Below are 11259 nucleotides of genomic sequence, written 5' to 3'. Positions count from 1 at the left end.
GCGCCTTCGTGACGCAGCTCACGGCGCAGGGGAAGATGGCGGTGCTGGGGGAGCGCGCGTGTTGGGCCACGCGATCGTTGTTGCCGGTGGTGCGGACTTGGGAACTCGATGCGCGGCGCTGGGTCCGGGCGCTGCGGCGCAGCCCCGTGAAAGTGGTGTTTCCATCAGGTCAGGTCGTGGAACGGAAGCCCGGTCCCGGGAAGCAGCCTCGGAAGGCGGCGGCAGAGGCCAGTCCCCGCGAGCAGCGACTGAAGCAGTCGCGTCAGGTGCCCCCATCCCAGACCCCCAGCACCTGGGAAGAGTCGGGGCTTCGCTATGATAAGGCTTTCCCCGGAGACAAAAGGCTGAGGTGATGTGTTCCTGAGGCTTGTCGAGTTTTCTCGTTTCTCTTTCCCCTCACAACGAGACCTTGACCTTTTTCCTCCCGTTGGAGGACCTCTTGAAGCACAACTCGCTGGTTTTTATTATGCACGGAGGGTAGGATAAGTGTCTAACAGTTCGTTTCTTTCCCCGCGAAGCTCTTCATGTCTGTTAGAACTAGATGTGTCTCCGTAACGAGGATGTTGGTAATTACCCGTCTTTTTGTTTCCACCCACAGCAGTGTGATGACAGTTGTTAAGTCCAGGCAATTTCGGGAAAAGCAAGGGAAGATCCTGTTGGAAGGTCGTAGGCTGATTGCAGATGCTCTCAAGGCTGGTGCTGTGCCCAGAGTTTTCTTCTTTAGCCGTCTGGACTACATAAAGGAGCTGCCCATTGAGAAGCTGAAAGGTGTTAGCCTCATTAAGGTGAAATTTGAGGATATCAAGGATTGGTCCGACCTAGTAACACCACAAGGAATAATGGGTTAGTGGTTATCCAGTGTGTCTCTAGAAGTAGAGACTTGGGATTATTTGTTCATATTTGTCTCAGGGCAACAAATTTTATTTAAACCAAATTCAAAATATTACTGTGCCTAACCTTTTCTTAAGACACCCAGAAAAATACATTTCTCAAATCTTTGCATCTTGTATCTTCAGTGGAGACTCAAGCCATTTTTTTGTCATTTGTATTGTGGGTTTTTTATAGTCTCTAGGGAATAATCAGTCTTCCTCAGACCTTATTTTTTGGGGGTCACTTCTTCAACCTTAAGTGTTCAATTAAAAATTAAGAAAATGTTGGAAATTCCCTGGTGGTTCAATGGTTAGGACTCGGTGCTTTCACTGCTGTGGGCCCAGGTTCGATGCCTGGTCAGGGAATTAAAATCCCGAAAGCCACGAGGCACGGCCAAAAACAAAAAAATTAAAATGTTTACCAAAAGATTTACCCTCTATTTCCACAAAACCTCTGCCAGTGTGGTAATACCTATATATTGTTGACCCCCTTATTCTAGAAGCAGGTCTGAGCAGTAAGCTGCAATTTGTCGCCCGGTTTAGCCTGTTGAACAGGAAACCATGTCTTCATTTGATTGAATCCAACTCAAGATTCTAATAGACTGTTAGCACTTAGAAAGTCTTTTTTCTAAATATGGAAAGACTAAACTCTTTATACTTTTTTGACATTCAAGATATGAGAATCGAATGTGTGAGTGTAGAGATTTCTCTTAGATAGTAAGGGATAGTTGGGGCAGGGAAGGCGTTTTCTTCAAGATTCTAATGTTTAGGCCAGGGCCTCTCACACCAGTTATGCATGCATATTCCCTGTAGTGGGCTCACTGTATAGCTATTAATTGGGAGCGGAAATTCTGGGGACAGTCTCTTGTTTCTGTAACCCAGCAAATCCTAGGAATCTGTGCCCCCGTGCCCAGAACTCTCCCATAGGGTGGGAACTTGGACTACTAAAGTCCTCCACTCAGTCTAAGTAACTGTGCTCTTATTAGCTATAGTTGTCCTTGATAAGGACCCGGGTTTGATCTCTGGTCGGGGAACTAAGATCCCACAAGGCATGCAGTGAGGCCCAAAAAGAAAAAAAGAATTACTAGGTTACAGAATAATTTCATAGAGTGTGATTTTTTTTTTTTTTTTTTTTAGGTAAAAGAAAAAGCACTTATATATGGGTAGATGGACATACATGTAGGGAGATGCATGGAACAAGTTCTGAAAGGATACACTCCAAGGTTGAAAGCAGTTATGAGGGAGAGGAGGGCACTGAATTTCTCGATCAGAATGTTTTCACCTAGTATGTAATTAAGAATACACAAAGAATGATAAATAAATGAAAAGTCAAATTACTCCCCATGCCAGACAAATGAACCACCTTTTTTTTTCTTTAGGGATTTTTGCCAAACCTGACCACGTCAAGATGACATACCCAGAGACTCAGCTTCTCCACGCACTGCCCATATTGTTGATTTGTGACAATCTCCGTGACCCTGGGAACCTGGGGACAATTCTGCGATCTGCTGCTGGCGTAGGCTGCAGCAAAGTGTTACTCACCAAAGGTAAGAGCACCTGCTACTGGGTGGATCAGGTGGCTGTTTGTAAGTGAGCTGGCTCTGTGGGCAGACATGTGTGTATTTGAATCTTGGATTTGTCCCTTGGTAGCTATGTGTAAGCAGTATTCTGAATGTCAATTTCCTCATCTGTAAAGTGGGCATAACAGAATCTACCTGGTAAGGTTGTTCTAAGGATTAAGTGAGATGATGAATATCAGGTACTTAGCACTGTGCCTGGCACACTCATTCATGTTGATTATCTTTAAAATTATTTTGACACCTGCTACGTTATTAAAGAACTTATAATTAATCAGGGAAGAAACAGATGCTGGTTTGAACACTTGGTTATCTCCTCTCGTCAGAAACGGGAATTAGTAGCCTTGGTTCCAAACAGACTTGCCTAACAGTTGGGACATGCTTGAAAGGGCTATTACAACCCGGGGGGAGCGGGGAGGGAGAGGATCATTCATCAGAAACAGTCAAGCTACCATTTGGTGTAAACTGAAGTGGTCCCATTGCTGAGACTCGCCTGAATTGCTCCTGACAGCTCCTCCTCCCAGTCAGGCCTCACTGGGATGCATCTCTCCGCTGGGATGAGTGAGGTGCGGGGTTCCATCATCAGTACCCCACTCACCTGCCTCACTGTTGAGACCTCGGAGAGCAGGTGTGGTCTGGGAATGCACCTGTATAATCCAGGCAGTGTGGTTTCCACATTGATGCTGGTGGATGGTGTGTGAGAGGTAGGGAAAGAGTAGGAACACTTGGTGTGGTGGCCAGTGCTGAGGACACCAGGATGAGAGGGAGTCTCACCTTGTCCCTTGCTCCCCACCGGTGGAGGGGTCAGACTAGATGGCGCCCCTCCAGTCTGGGCCCCTCTTCTGCCCGCCCCTCCTGCCACCTCTTGGCACACAGCCCACTTTCCATGCCTCGTTCCTGTGGTTGGGGATCCATGTGAACAGTGTACATTCTGCATGTCTTTTTTTCCTTTATAAACTTGGTTTGCCTACTTAACCTATCCTGAAGTTTGACAGGCTAACTTCTAAGATAACTTATAATGAGGAGACTCGTGCTAACAAGTCAGGGAGGATACCGGATATGTGGTGCCCTGGTCCTGCTGTCTCCCGACCTGTGGGAAAGGCCAAGTGTCTGCTGATGCATAGAGGTGGTTGGGTTTAGCACGACTGCACGGAAGGGAGAGGAAGTGTGTATGGAAGAAAGGGCTGTGGCCTTGGTTTTCCCTGGATTACTGTAATTGCCTCCAGTCTAATTTCCCCATTTCTAGCATCTTCCTTGCTCCAATCCAGATTCAACATGGAAGCCAAATGGGTCTTTCTAAAACAAAAACCAGATTTTGTCACTACTTTGCTTAAAATCCTTCAGGGTCATTATATTGTCTTCTGGATAAAATCCTAAACTCCTCAGCCTGGCATACCCAGCCTCCTTTAAATTGGTCCTTTCCTGCCTCCGGTCTCATCTCCCACCTCACCCCCATCCCACCCCCACTCAGTAATTGGCCCAATTGCCTTACTTAGTTTTTCTTCCCACTTCTGTAACTTTGTCCTCTGACCCGGTCATTCTGACAAAACCCTCCTAACCTTCAAGATCCCGCTCAGTGTTGTGTTCTCGGGTGGTTTTTCCTGCTTCGATAGCCCTGCTTCGTACGAGAGTTTTCTATTACCTTGTTCATGCTTCTTTTACATCAGTTGTTACTGGTAGCGTAGTCACCTGCTGAAATGTCGTCCCGACGCCACTGCCCACTCCATCATGAGCTCCTTGAGTTTGGGGACTTTAAGGCTCTCTCATCTCCCGTCCAATGTCTGGCACGTGTGTGGTAAATGTTTCTTTTGTTTGTTTTGTTTTTTGTTTTTGACCTCACCACATGGCTTGTGGGATCTTAGTTCCCCGAGCAGGGGTGGAAGCACCGAGTCCTAACCATTGGACCACCAGGGAATTCCCTGTGTGTGGTAAATGTTGAAGGGATGAATAAAATCTGTTTCAGCACTAGCAGGAACGAGTCCTCCAGTCCCTTGGCTGGACACCGCCATAGCTGGGGAGGCAGAGGCCTCAGCCACCAAGAAGGCCACACTAGGACATTTCTTGTTTTATCTCCTGATCCAGAATTAATCTGATTTACTTCAAAGTCCCCATGTCTGGGAAGGTTTGTAATGTTAATTGGATCCTTTTATTTTCTAGGCTGTGTGGATGCCTGGGAACCCAAAGTGCTGCGGGCAGGTATGGGTGCACATTTCCAAGTGCCCATCATCAACAACCTGGACTGGGAAGCAGTGCCCAACTACCTGCCCAATGACACCCGCGTCTACGTGGCTGACAACTGTGGCCTTTACACACAGGCCCAGGCCCAGATGTCTAATAAGGCCAGTGACTACGGCTGGGTATGTGACCGACGACCCCTAAAGTTTCACAAGTATGAGGAGGAGGAGGAGTATCTAGAAAGTGCAGCCAATAAAGGCTGGCTCCCTGAACTTGAGGTCCAGAGTTACGACTCAGACTGGACAGAGGCACCTGCAGCTGTGGTGATAGGTGGGGAGACCAGCGGCGTGAGCCTGGAGTCCCTGCAGTTGGCTGAGAGCACGGGGGGCAGGAGGCTGCTGATCCCCATCGTGCCTGGTGTGGACAGCCTGAACTCGGCCATGGCTGCGAGCATCCTGCTCTTTGAAGGGAGAAGACAACTGCGGGTGAGGGCGGAACACCTGAGCAGGGACGGGAGTTACCACTGAGAGGGGACGTGGAAGCCAGTCCTCAGTTTTAGGTTGTCTCTGTGGTTATTGGAAAAATAAGAACTTCCCTGACTTTCTGCTTAGCCTCAAAAATAACAAAGGCCAAAATTCCTCCTGAGATCTCCATCTTCCCACCGACTTTTATATATGTGTGTATATGTACGTGTGTGGGGGGGTAAGAGAGAGACAACATAAGTAAATGCTCCTCATGGCTGTATGTTTTTAAAAACTCCACCAAGGAGCATCTTTGTGCCCAGAAAGTTGCTGAGGGCATCACCTTGGGTAGGGAGGACCCCTCCCTCCACAGCTGGGGGTGCTCTGCAATCATGGAGCGCTGGTTAGAGGCCGGCCTTGGTCACTCAACTCCTGTGATCATTGGTCAGTGGAAGTTGACTTCACCCCTGTGAAGTGTAGACCAGCAGATTACATTAAAAAGTTTTATTTCAGTGTGGTCAGTGGGTCTCAATGCCTGTCTTTTCATCTTTGGCCTAGTGATGAGGACATTGCTGAGAGGTTAATGACCCAGGAAGCTGAGGGCTACAGGTGACGGCGTTCAGTAGCTGGCTCTTCTTTTGGCTTGGCTGTGTTAATCTCTGTGATGGTTAATTCAGGCCATGACTTAAACACTGTTTATGTATGACACAATTTTTTTCCCCCATTTCTGGTGAAAGAGCTGATACCACCATTTCAGGTGGTATTACACCTTCTTAGCACTTCTGCAGATATCTTTTTGAGAACTTGGTTCAGAAAAGGAGGAAACAGTTCTTAAATCTTCAGCTTAATCCTGCATCTATCTGTCAGCAAAGCTGTACCCTTTTTACTAGCTTCCTGCTGTTAGTCCTACTTTGTATAACACTTTTGGTTAAATGTAATGACTTGTTTACATTAATCCCCCATCCTGCATAAACAGAACTGTTAGGAAAATGCCACTGTTCCTGGAGGCTGTGTGAACAGAGGCTTCTGTGAGGGGAGAGGCTGAGGTTCTGAGGATGAGAGCTTGGGGCCCTTGAGCCCACAACTCTGCAGCAAGACCCTGCTGTTCTTCTCTCTCTCAAACCCCCAGGGGACAAGGGCAAGCTGGATCCTTACTTACCAAGTGCCAGTGGGATGTAGCCAGGGACACGAGGGCAAAGGCAGATGGTAATCGCTGTGTGTGTAAGTCATTGCGCGTGTGTGAGGTGCGATGGCGGAACCAGAGGATGGGACCTAGTTCAAGCAGTGCTTTTACCACCACAGTGAATATGGTTGGAGTTGAGGACAGACACTAGCAGTGTAGTGTCACCACGTCCCTTCCACACAGTGGCCCCCGTCATGGTTGGGGTTCCTCGGGAGCCCTTCAGCTGCTCATCACAGGGAGGTCCAATGCGTTGCAGCATGCCCAGGACGAACCGTGGACCCCTGCCTCCTCCCTTGGCTCGCCGAGCTCCCTGGTAAGACCAAAAGGTCACGCATGACCGTGCCCCACATGGTGCCCCAGTGGGATTGCTTTGTTATGTTTGAGGGGAGGGGTTTTTAAAAGAACAATCTCTTTGGTTGGCTGTGCTCTCTCAGGCTGACTGGCCAGAAGCTGCTCTGGTGTCCCACTCTGGTCTGGGGCTGCCCAGGGCCCCGCACAGATGTTGGGTGACAGCGGCCCCCAGAATGTTCTTGAGACTCTCCATCCCTCATCAGCTTCTAAAAAGTAGAAAAGCCCACAGCCTTCATGCTGTGTTGAGCCCACAAAGGCTGGGGCCCTCTGCCAGCTTCACAGCTATAATGCCCGTCACACCAGCAGGCGAAATTGGGGGCGGTGGACACCGGAGAACGATACCACTCTATTGACAGTCTCCCAACACCTTGGAAAAGTGCTAAAGAAACACGTCACTAAAAAGAGGCTCGCAGAAACTAACACACACTCCACTGTAAAGCAATTATACTCCAATAAATATTTAAAAAAATAAAAAGAGGCTCATGCCTTTTCAGCATGAAACCAGTCTCTGGCAATTTTTGTCCCTGGGTTATTATTCCTGCTGGCTTTTATTGCAAAATAAAAACCAATGAAAGAACAACAAACCCATACCTTGTCTTTGTTTAGAAAAACAAAGCACCGCAGAAGAACACACCTAGCAAGTCATTATGTCATCCTGGGTGTAAGAAGGAAAAGACATTTACATCCCATTCACTTTATAGTCCATGACTTGTATACCATGCCTTGTGAGTTCTTTTTGTATATTTGTGCGTATAACTTAGCAGAGGGGAGGGCAAATTGTCCTTTCTTTAAAATGATTACAGGGGAAGCAAATGGTGAAGTTGTTTGCCTAGTGATGGAAATTAGCCATCTGGAAATTCTTCTCAGTTTTGAGGCCAATATTTATGTCACCATTTCCCCAGGAGACAGGATGAAAACTGAGCAGTATATGACAAGTAAAACACATTGCTTGGCTGAAAGAGAAGCCTTCAGAAGGTTGGCCAAGCTGCCCCTTGCTTTTGTGTTGCATGTGGCTGTAATGGTGATTTCTGCCACAAGGGGGCAGTCACGCATCAACCACTCCCAACCCTGAAGGGAAGGGTGGGGATTTTTCCTGGATATAACTTGTGAAAGAGGATGGAATCAAAAGTCTCCCTCCACCACAGTGGGCCTTTTGCAAGCTGTTTGTGCTCAGAGGTGCTAAAGTTGAAGACCCAGCCACGTTGTCATTCATTCTCGGCAGAATCTGAAGTATAGAACATTGGACCAAAAACTAGGGAGGAAATGGACAGAAGTGGGAAGTAGCTGCCTCAGAAAAAACTAGCACATCTTTTCCCCTTGAACGGAGCCTCTGGGAAAGCAGCTCTGGACTAATGCTGATGTCCCCAGGTGCCTGGGACTCACACTGAGAACCCACTGCCTCGCCCCGTTTAGAGTTTCAGGGCAGGGGAGGCAGAAAGGTCCTCTTCCCTCCCCCCGCCGTGGCTACTAGCTCATGTTAGAATCTCAGTCATTAAGGCCCAGAGGATAAACAGACCTCGGGGGACTGGTTTCCACTGGGGCCTTTTACCACCTGCCCCAGGGCTATTAGCAACACCCGATGTCACCAAAAGCTGAACTGCTCCACTTCTGTTCCACCACACGAAGACTCCAGGATCAGCACCTTGCCCAGGGTTCCCCGACTGGTGCTGAAAACCACGGCTGTGCTGTGGGCCCCTCTTGGCCAAGCCGCCTCCACCCACTGCGGGAGCAGAACTGACTGGCCCACCTGAAAAACGTGTTTTAAAGGACACACTCACGTAGACACCTTTAAACTCCAAGATCTCACGTCCTCTGCATCAGTGAACACGCAAAAGAAAGAAGCTAGAAGCCAGATGTGCTGCTGTGGGTGACTGACAGTCCCTGAACCAGGGTCCCGCGTTACCTTGCAGCAGCTGCAGGCGCTCATAGCCTCAGGAAGCCAGGCCGCTGCTCGAAGGCCAGGTACATGCATGGTAGCAGCTCTGTTCTTCACATGTTTTGTAGGGAGGAGCAAGTTTTTTCAACTAAGGTCTCATAGCTGGAGAAGACCATCACCAAAGCTGATCCTTCCTCAAAATTCAAGAAGAGAACTAAGGTTGGGGAGAGACGTGGCTGTAGCAGGGTCTGGCCTCCCAGCCGCCCTTGCACCTCTGTGACCCCAGGCCGGCAGAGTGGCTTGACTGGCTGGGGACTTCGTATCCTCTGATATCAAAGGAGATCTGTTTGGGGGGACTGGGTCCTAATCATGCCTCCTCTCATATCCCACTTGTAGCCCGTGTGGGTGACTTACTTGTGTGAGGCAAGAGCGCCCAGGAGTCAGACCTGAGACTGGCTGCCTTCCTGGGGCTGCACACTGGCCTACAGGCCTGGGGACAGAGGCTCTCATGAGGCGGCACATTATTGCATGGAAACCCTACAGCCCCTCAGAACAAGTCCTACCCAAATCTAGTCACACATTTCCTGACTCGGGAAGTGTTCCAGAAGGCCAAGAGGGTGAGGCATACTTAGGCTGAAAAATGCAGCAGAGTTACTTCTCTTCGTGCTTTCACACTTCGGCATACCTAGAATGTCCTGATGTCAGATCTACCCTCGTAGAAGAAGTCCCAGCCATAGAGTAGAGCCAACATAAGATTTCCCTATATCCGAGCTTTTTGTTTCCTGAAATATATTCTACCCTTCACACATGCACCACTTGCTAATAATGAACAATCAATAATGAGGCGAGGGCCTTCCCTGGTGGTGCAGTGGTTGAGCGTCCGCCTGCCGATGCAGGGGACATGGGTTCGTGCCCCGGTCTGGGAGGATCCCACGTGCCGCGGAGCGGCTGGGCCCGTGAGCCATGGCCGCTAAGCCTGCGCGTCCGGAGCCTGTGCTCCACAACGGGAGAGGCCACAACAGTGAGAGGCCCACGTACCGCAAAAAATAATAATAATAATAATAATGAGGCGAATAGACAACAGCCGTTTGTCCCCAAAGCATTTTCCCTTGAGCAGCCTGCTTGGAGGAAAGCAGTGGGCGCTCTCGTCCCTGTTGGTGTCAGGAAAGAGGGACTTAGGTTTGAGTGCTCACTGAACACAGCTGCTTCAGGGCAAATGGAAGATCCTGAGCTCTGGGCTGTCCTCAGTTCATGCCGCAGCACCGGAGAGAAGCTGCAGGGGCACTGCTGGACCTCCCACGATCCACACCGCTCGCCGATCCACACCACCACCGCCGCCGCCGCCGCCGCCGTGCTCAGCTCCTGCTCCCAGCGGGCAAGGGGCCTGGCCGAGGGGGAGGCGACAGTGAACAGAATGCTTGCGTGACTGGAGGCGCTGGACCAGCTACTCGCTTGGGCCCCTCCCAGGGCTGCCACTCCAAGCCCGCGGGCCTCTCCATGTGTACACGCACACGCGTGTGTAGTTCTCCTCCTCCGATGACCTCATTGGGTCCAGCTGCTCCGTTCCTGGACCACATTCTACTATGTCTATCACTGCAGAATTCCGTTTGCTGCCCTGGAACAAGGCCGCAGGAGGAGAGAACAGCTTTTCAGTGGCTTTAATTAGGCAACAGGAAAAAACACAGTCTGGCTGAAAATTACCACTTGAAGCTTGGCTGATGCCAGAAAAGCAGAACAGGCTCCCTGCGCTTGGATGAGCGAGTCATTGATTGCGAGGACACACTTGGAGCGGGGGTAGCAGGCAGCCCCCTCACTTCTGGAAAAGAAGCTGATTCTCGGTCGCCCTCTGGCCTTTACACCTGCCCGCTGTACATGCCAACCCCACACACATACTTTTTTCCTTACGCAGATCTTTATTGTTGGGGACAGGTAAAAAAAAAAAAAACTCGTCTCTGTTGTGAAAATGGGTAGAATCGGATCTGGAAGTCAGTGTGGTGAACACAGATCTGGAACCCCAGGGTGGCACTTTTACAGCCACCATCGTGCCTCATCAACCTGCAGGGCACCGTCTCCCTTGCTGCTGGCGGAAGACCTTGAGTACGTCACAGCTGGCGTTTTAACCTGCTTCCGATCAGCGACAAGAATTTTAAGATATTTTGGAGCTGCTTAGTGGGAATTAAGATGCCACCCACTTCGTCTGCATCAATAACCTTTAAGATCTCTCGCACTATAGAGACTGGGATTTTTCACTGGTGAGGTGATCCTCCCCCAGCATTTTTCCCCCAAAGTTGCCACCGTATAAACCAAAAGCACCTTTTTGGCAAACCTTCCCATTGATCTTAACCTCCACACCCCCCTCCAGAAGGGGAATTCTGGTGTCAAGGGTTCAGTTGACATTAGTGGCAAGTAGTTTAGTCGGCCCTGTATGGACCGTAGAAGGATCAAAAATGACGTAATTTTTCTGCTGCAGTGACTTGCGAGGAGGACGTCTCAACTGGACTTTGTTTCTTTTGCCCCAGAAGGTTAAGTAGTTGCTAAGAGAGACCACCTTTGTTCCAAGGCCATCATGGTACAGGGCACAGACAGAAATCCCGACCATCCTCCAAGTGAGGGTGACCTCCCCTCGTCCCCACACACCCCACCCCCCAGGGAGACACCGGCAGGGCTCCCAGAGCAGCCCCCAGCCCTAGGACAGAGCTGGGTTTGAGTCTCCAACTACTGCCCCATTCTTTACAGGAGGACCCGTGCTGGACTCCTTGTGTTTCTC

The 11259-nt window shown here is 49.7% G+C and overlaps 1 protein-coding gene across 4 annotated transcripts; it reads left to right on the top strand.

The window, feature by feature from the left end:
* The first annotated feature begins 29 nt into the window (after positions 1–29).
* Positions 30–7320, top strand: MRM3 (mitochondrial rRNA methyltransferase 3). 4 transcript variants are annotated; one of them, XM_059998089.1, is made up of 4 exons: positions 30–349; positions 599–843; positions 2249–2416; positions 4604–7320. In XM_059998089.1, the coding sequence occupies exons 1-4, from the start codon at positions 36–38 to the stop codon at positions 5146–5148; spliced, it is 1272 nt and encodes a 423-aa protein (XP_059854072.1). In that variant the 5' UTR covers positions 30–35; the 3' UTR covers positions 5149–7320. The 4 variants fall into 4 exon arrangements, with proteins under 4 accessions (XP_059854072.1, XP_059854073.1, XP_059854074.1 ...); XM_059998090.1 differs by having other exon boundaries at positions 44–168; positions 4604–7317; XM_059998091.1 differs by lacking the exon at positions 599–843 and having other exon boundaries at positions 243–566; positions 4604–7318.
* The last annotated feature ends 3939 nt before the right edge of the window (positions 7321–11259 follow it).

Source organism: Delphinus delphis, chromosome 19 (genome assembly GCF_949987515.2).
Source record: "Delphinus delphis chromosome 19, mDelDel1.2, whole genome shotgun sequence".
In the NCBI taxonomy this organism is placed as follows: Eukaryota; Metazoa; Chordata; class Mammalia; order Artiodactyla; family Delphinidae; genus Delphinus; species Delphinus delphis.
This window is presented reverse-complemented; position numbering and strand designations above follow the sequence as displayed.

Excerpts from the sequence above, each read along its gene's own strand:
- MRM3 (XM_059998089.1), top strand. The coding sequence starts at position 36 with ATGGCGGTGCTGGGGGAGCGCGCGTGTTGGGCCACGCGATCGTTGTTG. Across the intron at positions 844-2,248 it reads AACACCACAAGGAATAATGG|GGATTTTTGCCAAACCTGAC; the intron begins GTTAGTGGTTAT and ends TTTTTTCTTTAG. Across the intron at positions 2,417-4,603 it reads CAAAGTGTTACTCACCAAAG|GCTGTGTGGATGCCTGGGAA; the intron begins GTAAGAGCACCT and ends TTTATTTTCTAG.